The sequence below is a fragment of the Phaethon aethereus genome (assembly GCF_964289735.1).
Source record: "Phaethon aethereus genome assembly, chromosome: 3".
NCBI classification, from domain to species: Eukaryota; Metazoa; Chordata; class Aves; order Phaethontiformes; family Phaethontidae; genus Phaethon; species Phaethon aethereus.
The window spans coordinates 116,029,991-116,044,445 of NC_138576.1; the positions used below are offsets into that span (position 1 = coordinate 116,029,991).

A 14,455-nucleotide genomic window follows, 5' to 3' on the forward strand; every position below is an offset into this window, starting at 1 on the left:
GTCAGTTGAGCCACTTGGCACCATTACTTCATTGTAATTGAAACTGTAGATGCAGAGCTGATGAGTGACTCACAAGTAGGCTTTGTAAGAGATTCAATAAAAATAACATTGCTCAAGTAGTGCTGTACTACTCACACCTAAAATGTGAGCTGTTTGTCAAGTTGGGCAGAGTCACTGGCTGTGCCCAGAAGCTGAGACCTCTGTTGCTGTGCCCCTTCGTGGATGCTCAGACAGGCAGCCTTGCCTGAAGAAGCCTGCAGCCTCTCCGGAGAAGCAGGTGCTGTGTGTGAAAGAGGAAAGGATTTCTGTCTTACAAATAAAGAACAGTAGTAAAGAGCTATCCCATCCCAACATCTACTGTATTTTCTTAGTGTTGCCTCCTGTTTTGTTTCAGACACGCACAAGTGGTTCACGCCAAAGGTGTCTGGAATGGTCCCAGGAGCGAGAGATGGGCACTCAGCTTGTGTCCTGGCAAAGAGCATGTTTATCTTCGGAGGCTATGAGCAGCTGGTGAGTAGTGTCTGTAACTGGTATTTGGCAATCCCTTGGGAAAGAGGATGTTCCTACCCAGGATGTTGGTAGAGGCAGGATACAGGGGCATATTTGTATCCATAATTGCTTTCATTTTATAACTCAGCAAAGTTATGTCATTAATTACCCAGGTTATGCTCATTGTTTTGTGGAGAAGATGGTTGGGAAAGTAAGCCTAAAAGTATGGTGGATTTTTTTTTTCCCCAAAACATATAGATATATAGAGGTAAAAATAGAAATATTTTTATAGATAATTCTTTCTGGCTAACTTCTCAGCCAAATTTAGATAGATAAATATATAACATTTTAAATATATATTGATCTGCATTTATTTTAATTTGGCTAAGAAATGAGCCAGAAAAATCACTTACCAATATCTGCAGTGTTGCTGTAAGGTTTTGTCCTAATCTGGCGCATGTTCCCTGTATTCTGTACCTGCTCTCACATCTTGCTGATCCCCTCCAGCAAAAGCTTGCCCTCCCATTAAGAATACCTTGAGCCAAAGGTCATCCTGCACTAGCTGTCACTGGGCCTAATGCTCCTTTGAGCTCCTTGTGCTCTGATCTTAAGTGGGTAAATATCTTTTCAGCCTATCACCAGGCTCCAGAAAAGCTGTGCAAAGTCACATCTGTTTATTAGGAAGAAAGCTGGGACTCTGTTATGGCAGTCATTGGGTTATTCCCTCTCTCTGAGGCCAATGGCATGACAAATCCATGATCTTGATTACAGCAGCAGGAGCAGTTCAAATGTGGCTTGTTTTTAACCAAGACCAAACAAGCCTGTAGCTGTCTCTGCTACCTCCCCTGCCTGGAGGAGCAGGAGTCTGTGCTGTTTGTGTGAATGCAGCCCCTTCCAGGCAGCTAGCTGCAGTTGAGTTTTGTGGGATCCTCAGAACCCCAGTATTTGCTCCTGGATGTTTAGCTTCCTAGGAGTAATCTTAGCTTCTACCTCTCATCAGGTGGCCTTAGCAGAGCCAGTTCGACTGTCCCGTTAGCAACCCTTTCTTCTGTCACTGCATGGAGTGGAGGCAGGGTTCTGCTGTGAATGTACATGTTGTGTGCAGGACAGCCTTGGGGGGAGGAACTTGGGGAACATTTATTTGAGCACCAAATAAATGGGAAGGCTGCAGGGAGAGACAGGACACCTTTGAGGAGAAATGGGCTTTGCCTCCCTCTTGTTAAGTGATGTGTGCTGCCTACCCTGACATTTTGGAGCAAGCACCGTTATCTCTTAGGAAGTACTAACTCCAAAGGGATGCTCTGAGTCTGTAGGATAGCATCCTTCCTGGAGCCAGATGTGACCAGGCTTCTCAGTCTCTTTGTGACCAGGCTGCCCTGCTGTCTTCCAGGCTGACTGCTTTTCAAACGATATCCATAAATTGGACACCACAAACATGATGTGGACCTTAATCTCTGCCAAGGTCAGTGTCTGCTTTTCACTCTGGTTTGTGGGGGAAGTCTCATATCTGCTGTTCTCTGGGGTAGCTGCCCACACCTTCTGTCTGGTGTTACTGGGATCTGCAGGAGGGGAAGTTCTCCAGAAGACAGCCACCCCAACTTCCCCATCAAGGTGGGTCATCTCCCTGGGTAATCTGCATTCTTTCTCTTGTTCTGTTTTACTCTGTCCCTTCAGGGTACGCCAGCTCGCTGGAGAGACTTCCATTCAGCTACCATCATTGGAACAAAGATGTACGTATTTGGTGGCAGAGCTGATCGTTTTGGACCATTTCACTCCAACAATGAGATCTACTGTAACCGTATTAAAGTATTTGATACAGAAACAAACTCCTGGCTGGACTCTCCTCCAACTCCAGTGCTCCCTGAAGGCCGGCGGAGCCATTCAGCATGTGAGTGTGGGTCTGCTGAGAGAGGACAGTGGAAGGAAATTCCCGTCTGCCTCAGAAGGGGTGTCTGGTTCGCTGGTTGGAGATGTGGGTTAGCAAGTGGTGCACAGAGCCTGGCTCCTGTGGAAAGCTGCTGCCCACTGAAAAGCCATGCACATAGCCCTTCACGCGAAGGTGATGTAAGCAAAGATGGATAACCAGCACCACTTTGCTTTGTGTTTGATGTTGGGACAGGGATCTGCTGGGCTCTACCTTGGGTGGCACACTGATGTCTATGCTTACTCCCCACAGTCAGCTACAATGGGGAGCTATATGTATTTGGTGGCTACAACGCACGCCTCAACAGACACTTCCACGACCTCTGGAAATTCAATCCAGGTATTTATGGTTTTAACTTGTTGCAGTGATACAGCTCAAGGCCCTCAAGTGTGTGAGTGCTCAGATGAATGTACTCTCCAAGGGCTAGGAGCCTGGTTGGGGGGGAAATGACTCTTCTGCCAGCATTGACAGGAACTTGCTACTGTGCTTGGGACCACTGTTCCTCTTCAGGCTGTCTCCAACTCTCAGTTAGAAAGTGGAAAAGAAAGTATTGCTAAAAGACACAACTAATCAAAGGGAGGTTGGCAAAACTTTGTCTTGTTCTTAGATATGTAGAAGTGTTGGCAGAAAAGAAGATGGGAAGCAATGGGGCTAAGGGAGTGAGAGACCATAGCTGGGGAAACCACTTAACTTGTGCTGCAGGATCACTGTATCACATCAGACTGTGCAGCAGAAGAGGTGGTTCTTCAGCTGGTACCCTGAATATTGGTCAGCTGTGAGCTGTTTTGGGATCCTCAGTCCTCAGGCACTTCTTGCAGTCCATTAGACTGATTTTGTTTCCTAATTGCTTTGCATAGTAAAGTTACCTGAGAGCAGCCAACTTGCTGCTCCCCAAGCTGATCTATGAGCTAGTGTGAGACCTCCTGAGGGTTTCAACGCTGTGCATTAGTGACTAACAACCCCCCAGCATCCTTGCCACAGAGAGCAGCAAGGACAAAGGCTGCTGTCTTCCCCACCTGGTTCAGCTCCCCATGCTCCCCTCCCACAACCAAGCTGTCCCAGCAGTCTCCACTCTGCGACCATGCTCTGCATTCACAGTGGCTGCCAGCAGATGGGGCTCGTCCCTGGGTCTCCTTCCAAACCTGGACCACAGCAGGGTGCTGGGGAGAGCAGCCTGCCTGCCTGCCTGCCTGCTCCTGGAGCTCTGCCCCGTACAGCTCCCTGAGATGTCCGACCTGCTGCCGTGGCAGCCCGTGGGTCCTGGCGCTCAGGCTTTGCAAGTGAAAGGCCTCGGCCTGCAACTCCCATTTCAGCAGGCAGAGCTCCAGGGCTGTGCCTGGCATCTAAGAGACACTTCAGTAACAACCTCGTAGAAGTGCATCGTTTCGCCACTAGCGAGAAGAGAAGGTCGACAGGGAGGGTGGGTGTTGGCTAGTTGGTGTCTGTGAGTCTCAGGTTTTGCTGTGATCTCTTTACATCCATAACCTGCTTATACCTGGGTCTTGGCCTGGCTCTTGTGACAAGCTGAGGTACTCTTTCCTGCCCCTTAGTTTCTCTTTCTTGGAGGAAGATTGAGCCCAAGGGGAAAGGCCCATGTCCTCGACGCCGGCAGTGCTGCTGCAGAGTGGGGGACAAAATCATTCTCTTTGGAGGCACCAGGTGAGTTGTGTGGGGTGGCTCTATGAGAGGGCTTGCCATTCCCTTCAGCACAGTGTCCCTTGACACTGTGCCCCGTGCTGTAGTCAGATGTACTTTAGAGGCATGTGGCAACTGTCCATCTACCTTACAAGTGTAAGAAATCATGTACATCAGGGATCATCTGGGAAAAGTCTAAGGGGGAGACTGAAGATGTCATGTAAGCTTGTAAAAGCAACTAGTGACAAGCCTTGTACAAGTAGAGGCAGAAGTATGTAACATGCTCTTCAGGAGGAGTTGTGCAGTGGTCAAGCTTTCTGTGAAAGAAGTGGGGGGGAGGGGGGAGGAGATTGCACCATCAGAAGGACAGGTATCCTAGTCTGCTGTGCTGTAGCAGACCTCAGGCTGACTTATCCTCCCCTAAGTGCTGCCCTGCTTCTCCCACAGAGTTTCTTTCATTGGCAAGTGTGGTGTCTGCCAAGCTGCAGGGGGATGTCAGCTCAGCTGGGAGCTGAGGAGCCCATGCACAAGACAAGGCAGCATTCCCTTCTGTGCTGGTGTTTCTTAGCAAAGTTTCCATTCACAAAAGGGACCTGGTGTTAAGGATTTAGCTGTCAAACACTGGAAGCGATACTGTCAAGGTGCAGGGCAACTGGATGCGTCCAAGAGCTTTAACAGCTGTTAAAAGAAAGGAAGTGGCCCATCACCAGGACACACTCTATGCTGTCTAGAATGACAGATTGCAGCTCTGGAGCACAGGCCTGTTTGCTCGCATCTACCTTGCAGAGACGTGTGAAATGTTTTCAGCCTTCTACATGCTTTGGAAAGCTTTGAGGCTTTCTCTGGGACCCTGGCAGTGGCTTTTTGGGGACACTTCTGAAGACAGGTTGGGGCAGAGGACAAGGCAGGGCAGGTTCTTCTGATGGGCTGACCATACCAGTGTGCGACAGAATGAAGGGCCTTGAGGGTTCAGGAGTGCTGGGGGGGTGTGCTTCGTTGTAGAATGTCCGTGTGTGTGTATGAGGGAGTGCTTATTGCAGGTGAGGTATGCTGCATTTATCCAGTCTCCTCAACAGATACTGGGCCTTTCTCTGTATGATAGAAGGCTTGGTAGGCCTTGATGGCAGTTTGGGATGCTCTCAGATGCTGTGGTGTGGATTTGTGTTACAGCAGCAGCTGAACTCTGATGTTAAACCTAGCCACTCTTAGGGAAATGCTAGCAAACCATAACAAATTTGACAGCAGCTTTTTGGAGCTTGGTCTGCCTCTGCCAGACAACGCAGCACTGCCTTGTCTTCTCCACTGAACAACTTCAGTATTCAACTTGTTACTTAATCCAGGCTCAACCCCAATGCAGGCCTGCTCATCAGTGCTAGTTTGGGATAGGAAGAACTGCTGGCAGCCAGGAATGCAGCCTGCTTGGACTGGAGGGAGGGTCTTGTAGGCTGGGTGAGGGGGAGATGGGGGTGGGGACTGTGCTTGCTTCCTGTAACGGTTATCAGGTGTATTCTGGAGCTGCCTGTCGAGATAAGAAGTTTTCCAGGAAGTCGTTGTAATGGAGAACTCCCTGTGGTCTGCCTCCTGACCTGTGCTCCCCTGCCCAGAAAGGGGGAGGGGGATCGCACAGTGCAGGGGACCCGGCAGGGCTCCTTGGAGGATGAGCCAGCAGGCTCTGCTTGCTAGACAGCAAGCACTGGGGGACAGGCAGGCAAAACGCATTTGTGTCCTGCCTTCCCTTACAGGATTCACACACACTGTAGACTGTTCAAGAGGCACTTTTGCAGTATGCCTCCTCCTGTGGCATCCAAATGCTTAGTTTCTTTTGTAGCCCTGCTCGGAGCCTGGTCTTTTTGCCCCAGGTGTGGTCTCTCACTGTGGCCAGCAGCAATCCTGTCACTCGTGTCCAATTTAAGTGACCAGGAAATCATGTAGTGCTAAGCTCAGTGTTCCTGTTAGCTGTGTCACAGCTGTGGTCTGGTTTCCTCCCAAATCCACCAGCACTTCAGCATGCAGAGACTGTCCACAAGGGAGGACAAGGGGAAGAGCGAATGCTATGAAACAGAATTTAGCTGAACAGATGCCGATCCAGGTTTGGCTTGAGGCTGTGTTTTTCCCTGACAAGGTTTAGAAATGCGTGGCTCTGGTAAGGGAGTAGGGGCTCTCACTGGGTGTTTGGTGCAGGGCCCAAGAGCATTTGCCAACATGACGAGTTGTTGTGCAGCTGGAACGAGCAGTTTTGCTGGGCTCTGGCTGGTACCCTGCACCCTGCTGTCTGGGAGTTGCAGCTCTCCTGGTCTTGAACTCCAGGCTTTCCCTAGAGGCTTGCACTTTGGTGATTAAAACCACAGACATGGTGCCTGCTGGCTTTCCTTTGAAAGATAAGGGATGGTCTAGGGTTTCCTGTGACGTGGATGTGAGATTAGATTGTGGTGTGGTGAGCATACAGGGGTGGAATTAAAGGGGCTCTTGCCTGTATCTGGGCAGATGGGACTCATCAGCAACAGGTCATCTTTGCCAGCAGTGAGCTGTGCCCTGCAGTTTGTGCTGGGGTTATGGGAACCTGGCAGGGCAGGTACTGCCTCAAGTCCCATGAGATGTGAAGCTTAGTGGGTCATAGGTGGGGAAGCAAGTGACACTGGAATGAGAATTCACTGCATGAGGTCCCAGCTAAGCAATGAGGACATGCTAAATCGCCTTGTCACAAATCAAAGCAGAACTTAAAACACCTTTCCTTTCTTTCAAATTCTCCAAACAACCATCAGCCATGGGAGTGCTTTCCCCTGGTACAAGCACTACAGTTCCAGCACAGGCTGGTCTCTGAGGTGCTTTGGCTGTTCCATCAAGACTGCAGAAGCAGGAAACTATAGATGAGGCTGTTCTCTAGAAATGCCTGAAGCCATAGCTCCTCACTAACATTCCAGTACCAACATCAGATGGGAGTATCAGCAAATTGGGACCAGTTTAAAATGGCTGCTGCACTGATTAGTGCCTGACACATGCTCAGTTACAGTCTTCTGAAATGCTGTCCCCATTTTGGCACAACCAGGGAGCTGTGGCTGGAGCCCACAGTGGTTTCTGAGTCAGGCTGAGAAAAGTCTGTGCTTGCCCTGCCACGCAGATGCTTCCTAGCTGCTTTCTCTACTCTTCTCTCACAATATCTCAGTGGCCATGCTGAAATAATTCCAGTGGATCTTATAACCATGTGAGAACTGGAGCAATGAACAGCATGTGGCTGGGCAGAATTTGTTTCAAACCTTGTGCTGTTGTGCGTGGCACACAACTTCAGCTCACGCAGCAGGACCCAAAAGCAGTCCAGCTGCTGGCCTAGTCAGAGGAATGCAAGCTAATAAAATAGGATGTTTTCCTGGCTGCAGGTTGCTAACCTGTGGGCTTTTGCTGGAGAGTTTATTCTAACGCAGCAGGTATGTATGGCTATTGTGGACAAAGAGGGAAAGAGCTACCACTAAGCCAGGTGAAGACCTCAGCATCTGCTTCAGGTATTTATTCTCTGCTGCTGCCTTTGCTCCTCTGCAGAAAAAGTTGAACTGCTGCAAAGCATCTTCCATATTGTCCTCAGAGAAAGCAGCTTGGCTTATCACACTTTGGCCCACTGCAGTGCTGGGGCAGTGTGGCACAGTGCATGCTGCCTCTGTCCCCAACAGCATCAGTGCTCCTGAGAGCTTACAGACAGGAGAATCTAGCTCACAGGTTTCCATGGCATGACTCGTGAGTAACATATGGCATGTGGCAGTCTGCAGATGTTTCATGCAGCCCTGGGAAGCTAGAGCTGAGGTGGGCAGGGAGAGCACAGCAGTGTTGCCTGCAGCATATGGCTCCTTTTGTTGCTTCTCCAGGTTGCAGAAAATTTGGATGGCCACTAGCTACTTGCTGAGTCTGACACCATCCCTGGAGATAGGTCATGGCTCCCGTGATCTGTGGTCCTGCAGCACAACTAAAGAGCCTTGCAAAAAGTCCTCTTGGGTCTCCAGCTTATCTCACCTACCTCACTGGGGACACCAGCACAGCTTTTTGGATTTTGTACTGTGCCATTGTGTGGTGTCTGATTCTTCCTAGATCAGATGCCTGTCCTGTGTGATGTTCTCCGAAATCATTGGACTTTCCATTGCATGCCTCCCCTTGGCCGTGAGGTAAAGCTGGCCCTGAGGTCTGTAAAAAAGACACTGTGTGGGCTGTGTCATGCTGCCTCATGTGGTGTTGGGGGCCAGGTAGGGATGGGCTGACCCCTGGCTTCCCAGGCAGTTTGATCTGCATGTGTTTCCTAATGTATTACTAGGGCAGCCTTCCATGATACAGCGTTGCTGTGAGGCTGGTTAGTCTCCAACAGTGCACCGGGTTCTCCAGCTGATGCCAGCCTGTCTGGCCCTGCTTGCTATGGAGCAGCCCACGGGGCCTGTTTAACACACAAAGTGCAGGACAGATGCTTGTGCAAGCATGCCTGCCTGCCTTCAGGAGCTGCTTGTAACATCCCTTCTCCAGCCTGCTCAGTCATTCTCAGCCTCATCCTGGCTTTGCGTTTCTGAGAGGAGCTCTTTGGAGAGTTGGATCCACTGAAATTGATGAGCAAATATAGCCCAGAAAAAGGCCTGAGCTCTGGAGGCAGCTGTTTGCCAGCACTCTCCTCATGTCCTGACGGTGGGTGCCACAGTTCTGGGGGAGGTCCCAGGGTTGCTCAGTTGTTGGAGAGCAGTTTGAGAGGTGCCTGGGGAAGAAGTGTGAAACCAGCCAGAGGCTGGTCAATATACGAGAAGGGAAAAGGGATGTTCCCTGTGGAGTGTGGGACCTGTGTTTGGAGGTGCAGCAAAGTAACAGAAGCAGGTGAGGTGAGGGGGAGGCTCTCAGCTGGAGTCATTGTGGTCATGCATGAGAAGGAGGCAGCTCTCCCATTCCCTGCTATGGCTTGCAGAGGAGATGGTGTGTGTTTCTGTCCCCTGGCTCTGTGCAACTCTGCCTACTCTGTGAGGAGCTGGGGAAGTGATGGCTTTGGGTGCTGCTGGGGGAAGCAGAGGGAGAGGAGGGGTCAGAGGGCTCCTGAATGGGGCAGGCACACTTTGGGGGAGCCCAAGGGACTGTAACTGGTGTACAAGCATTTTGGCACTGACTGACATGCTTTGCTTGGCTTCTGCAGCCCATCTCCAGAAGAGGGAATGGGTGATGAATTTGACCTGATGGATCACTCAGATCTCTACATCCTCGACTTCAGTACGTGAGCACTCCTGGCCCAGCTTGCGTCTCTCACCACAAGGTGCCCTGTGAGCAGGCCCTGCTGTGAAGCACCATATTGTTTCCTACATGGCTCCAGGTGCCTGCCTCTTGGAGGCAGGCAGCTGTCTCTGGCTGGTGTACATGGCTTAAGGCAGATCAGCCAGAGATACAGCTGTGCTTGCAGGCCTGAGCTCTGGGCTCATGGCTCTTCATGCACTCCTTCACACAAATTTCTTGTGGGAGCACAGCAAACTGCTCCAGACTGTCCCTGGTGTGCACCCTGCCTTGTCCCTCGGGGGTGGCTGGGGTGCTCTGCCTTGTTTCCTATGGCACTGATTGCACAATGCCTGGACCCCCCCATAGTGTCCAGATGAGGACTGCTGTGGCTAACTGCTCTCTTTCCACAGGCCCCAGTCTAAAGACACTGTGTAAGCTAGCAGTGATTCAATACAGCCTGGACCAGTCCTGCCTTCCCCATGACATCAGGTACTGTGTGCCTTGCTGGGAGGTCACCCCATGGGTGCTCCTTGTCCATGGGGTGCTCCAGCTCTGGCTCAGGGCTGCCTGGGGCCCTCCTCAGCACTGTGCAGCTTCAGGACAGGGTGGGCTGGAGCCCGCAGCTGAGGCTTATGTGCAGTGGAGCTGGTCCAGCCCTGGGCACTGTGTTCATGCTTCCTCTCAGTGTATCCCATTGGTGTGTTACAGATGGGAGCTCTCGGCCATGACAACGAACAGCACCATCAGCCGTCCCATCGTCTCCTCCCAGGGCTGACGCCGGCTCATCCCTCTGCCACCTTGCCCTCACCCCTCCACACACTGACCTCTTGCTCCACTGCCTGCATGAGTTTTTAGCCCTTTCAAGCAAGGAACATGTGAGCTCAGTTTGTCTTGCCCCAGCCAGGCCTTCCTCTGCCCTTGTTACACTTTGGGCAGCACAAGTGTGCAGGCAGAGAAGGCCCCCAGGGAAGAAATCAGCTCGCCCCAGCAGTACAACTGTGAACACCCCTCCTTACTGATGACTTGTGTCTCCTGCCTTCCTTCCCCTTGTCTGTGGAGCTGCAGCTGTGCTGGCCTGATCCTGGGCCACTTTCCAAGGGCCTGAATCAACTCCTACCACCAGCCATGGCCCTGGGGTTGGCCTCAGGCTATGAATTGTTCCTGCGCTGCCCTGAGAGAGCAGGGACCTCCACACCTGCACCTGCCAGATCCAACCAGCTTCCTGGCCCATGGATGGCTGGCCCCCAGCCCCGGGCTGAGCCTGTCATGGGGGCCTGGGCCCAGCTGGACCCTCTGCCCAGCTCCCATTGTAAAACAGCAACTGGGGGGATTTTTATAAATGCTGAGGCAGATGTGGTTTCTGCTGCTCTGTGTGTCTTAGCAGGCAAACTAGGGGGAGAGCTGTGGGAGGGGAGAGACTGAACCAGGTGCTTTCCCCTGCAGCTGCAAGCTACCAGTGGCTTGTGCAGCTGTGGGCTCTGACTGGCATAAGCCACAGCCTTGGCTGGAGTGGGAGAAGGGGAGCTGGGCCTGCCATGGCATCACTGCTCTGGTGTGCCTACCTCCTGCCTGGGGCTGTGCTGCCCTGCGAGAAGGCAGGGAGGAAGATGGTGCATGTCTCCTGGGCTGTGCTGCCTCAGGAAGGTGGGTGCAGAGGCAAGACTGTGGTTCGGGTGTCCCACAGCTTCCTGCCTCAGGGAGGGAGGTGGAGGGATGTCTGGGGCTGCCTTCTGGGCAGCACAGAGGGCTGTGCCCGAGCCCCTTCCCATGGAGGTGGGGTCTCTGATGTGAAGAGAAGCTCCAGGAGCAACTGTAGCAGAGCTAATGCAGGGAAAGTTAGGGAAGTGCTCAGGGTGTTCCCTGGGATTGCCAGAGTCACGGAGCAGCTGAGAGATGGTGGCGGCTGTGTTCCAGGAACGGGTGGCAGTGGGCCCAGGCCATCTCCCCTGCCTTGAGGGCTGGCATGTAGCCAGACTCAAGTGCTGCTCATCCAGCAGCATGGGGTTGCAGAGGTGCCTGGGATCCTCAGCTGGTGAGAGGTGGCCAATGTGAGTGCAACGGAGTGGCATGAGAGCGGTGAAAGCCCCATGGCAAGAGAACAGAAGACACCACAGTTGTGACAAGAGCTTGTTCTTCACGTACTGGTAGCACCTCATTGTGGTGTGTGATGAGCATTAACGGCAGGGCTGGGGCCTGAAAGCAGCCAGCGTGGGCTGACAGCACATCTGGCTTAAGAAGAGCTCCCCCAGCCTGGGCTCCTCCTTTGTGGTCCTTGGCACCTGCAGGTTTACCTGTGAGGGCTGCGTGGGCATCTCCCATGTGTTGTCCAGCACCTGCAGCTCCCCTGCTCAACTAACTGCCTCAACCACGGGCACTCTCTCAAGCCGTGCCATGAAATTGTGGGAGTTTTTTGCCATGGCATCACCTTCCCCAGCACTGAAGCACTAAGCTTACTCTCCTTGTAGGGTGCCAGGCACCAGGAAACACCCACAGACCACCCAGACTCACTGCCCTAGGTAGCATTGTACTGAGCACAGCAGCTCCCCAAGCTGCTCCTGGTGTTGTCCATGAATACCTGTCACTGGGGCTTCTCTGGGACAATCAAGCTCTAGGCCATTGAGTAGAAACAGGCCCCAGAAAGGCTCAGCAGCCCGTGCCAGCTGCCTCTAGGAAAGCAAATCTTTGGTGGGGAGAAGGCTTCTCTGGGGAAAAAAAGAAGGGGCGCAGCAGGGAGAGGCTCACAGGCACCCCCCTCCCCTTCAAGGGTTCCCTTGGGTCCAGGGGTGCTGTGGCCCTGACCTCCCTCTGCCAGGACCCTGCTGCAGACCTGGGGATGGGACACTGCTCACCACCTTGGTCTGGATGTCTCCAGTGCATTTCCTTGACGTATCAGATCCCTCTCCCAAAACCCAGCTCACCCATTGGCAAAACTGGAGAGCAGCCACTGGGCAGGCGGACTAGTCACAGGCCTTCAGCCCATCATGGACCTTCTGCTGGGCTGGCAACAACTGCGGGCCAGGAGCTGGGCGGATGTGTGCCCCATGGGGGGATCCCTGCTACCTTCACCATCACCCCCTCCTGAGCAGCCAGGTTTGCTTTAAAGACCCTGGCTTCCTTTTATTGCTTCCCCTCTCAGATTGCAGCCGGCTGCAAGGGCTATTTTTAGCAGCCTGCTTTCTAAAAATAGCCCTGAGCTGTTTGGAGTTGCGTCATGAGAGGTAACTCTCTCCATGAGTGCCTTGGCCCCTGCGCCCCAGGAGGGTACAAAAGGAAGCCGGGAGCAGCAGGGTCAGCAGGTTCAGACACAGCCAGAGGCGAAGGAGGCAGCCAGTGCCGGCACCATGACCATCTTCTGCAGCCACTGCCACAGGCCGCTGCAGGCAGAGATGAGCTGCCTGCCTAGGAGGGGCAAGCAAGCGGCCAGTGCCTCGAAGCCGTTCAGGTGAGCTTCCTACTGCCTCCTGCCTACAGGGCTTTGACGGTTTCCTAGCAGGGGAGAGCCCTGGGCCAGCTTGCGTAGTGCCCGACGGCCCTTGCAAGGGGCTTGCACCAGCTTGGGACAGCAGGGCTGCCAGCTGGCGCATGGGGAGGAGGTGCGAGGGCTTGGAGGGGCAGAGGGATTTCGGGTGGTTGAAGAGTAAAGGCAGATGCAACGGACTGGGGCTCACATTCTGGCACTGGATGCAGTTTCCATCCTTGTGGGGTTTGGTGGGGAGATTGTGTCACTCGGGCTCCCCCCAAAGCACAGGTCATTGTCCAACCTGGCCCCCAGCGAGAGGGGCTGCAGCCACACCAGCAGTGTGTCCCCCTGGGTAGCCGTGAGCACCTCTGCCTGTGTCCACTGCACTGACACAGCCACCAAAGGTTTGCTCTCCTAGAGGCAGCTGGCATGGGCACTGAGCCTCACTAAGGGAGCGTCTCCGCTCCATGTCCCAAGCTTGTAACACTTCTCATAGTGGCGGGCAGGAAATGCTGTCCCTCTCCCTCCCTGGACATTTCTCCCCAGATGGCTGGCTTTGCAGGTCAACCAAGAGTGCCTCCAAGGCTCGCCGGGACCAGATCAATGTGGAGCTGCAGGCGCTGCGCTCCCTGCTGCCCATCTCTGCGCAGGAGAAGGAGCGGCTCTCCTACCTCCACACCATGGCCCTTGTGTGCCTCCGGCTGCGAGGGGCTCAGCTGTTCCCTCCAGGTACCCATGGCACTGCCGTATCCCACACTAGCTCAGCTCCACATGGGGCACTGCTCCTGGCCCAAGACAGTCCTTCCCCCTTGCTCCTCCTGCAGAGTCGGATCCTCCTGCAGGACCCGCCCTCGGCATGGAGCTGCTCTCCCTGCTGCCGGGGTTTCTGCTTGTGCTCTCAGCCAACAGCAAACTGATCTACATCTCTGAGAATGTGGGTCAGGTCCTGGGCCTCTCCATGGTAAGGGCTGCGCACTGGGCAGTCACTGTCCCCATACCTGTCACATGTCCCCCTGCTGCCTTTATTGTGTGCAGGGCACACTGCCCTGGCAGCTGCTGGCCTGTGGCTCCAGTGGGCTGCGCGCTTGCGGTGCCAGCGCACAGCCCACCGGGGCAGGCACAGTCTGCAATGGCAGCCCCCTCTTTATCAGGTGGAGCTGCTTGCCCAGGGGGACACAGTCTTCGACATCCTAGATGGACAAGCACACGAGGATGTGCGCAAGAAGCTCCTCCTCGCCCAGGAGGAGCCCGGCAGGGGTAAGGGTGGCCTCGGCTGGCATCTCACAGATGCTGCCACCCTGCTCCGGTCCTTTGTGACTGCAGTCAGAGCTCCAGGGCCAGCCAGCCCTGCTGTGGGAGAGGAGCGAGGGAGTCCCTGACCTGCTCTGGCTGGTTCGTTTCCCTGCAGAAGTCACGTTTGTCAGTGAGATGCGCACATCCAAGGCCTTCCGGCTGCAGCACGGGGGGAACCGGGCCGTGGCAGTGCGTGGGCACTTTGCAGCCCTGCACTGGCCGGCCTCCCCCTCCACCGCGGCCTTCCTGGCCCTCTGCACACCGGTTGCGCAGTTGCCTGCAGATGGCGACACCGGTTCCCAGGACAACCTATTCCACAGCACGCATGCCCTAGACATGACATTTACTGATGTCACTGAGAGGTGAGGGGTGCCTGCTGGCACCACAGCCCCAGCTGTACATCTTGGACAGCAAGGATGATTTCCCTTCACCAA

General features: G+C 53.8%; 1 protein-coding gene across 1 annotated transcript; it reads left to right on the forward strand.

Moving 5' to 3' along the window:
• Nucleotides 1–222: 222 nt before the first annotated feature.
• KLHDC3 (kelch domain containing 3) lies at nt 223–10,043 on the forward strand (the record flags this gene model as incomplete). The annotated part of the gene is made up of 9 exons (XM_081998618.1): nt 223–277; nt 395–510; nt 1,880–1,951; nt 2,164–2,377; nt 2,666–2,752; nt 3,964–4,072; nt 9,195–9,268; nt 9,679–9,757; nt 9,977–10,043. The coding sequence occupies 9 exons, from the start codon at nt 223–225 to the stop codon at nt 10,041–10,043; spliced, it is 873 nt and encodes a 290-aa protein (XP_081854744.1).
• Between the last annotated feature and the right edge of the window lie 4,412 nt (nt 10,044–14,455).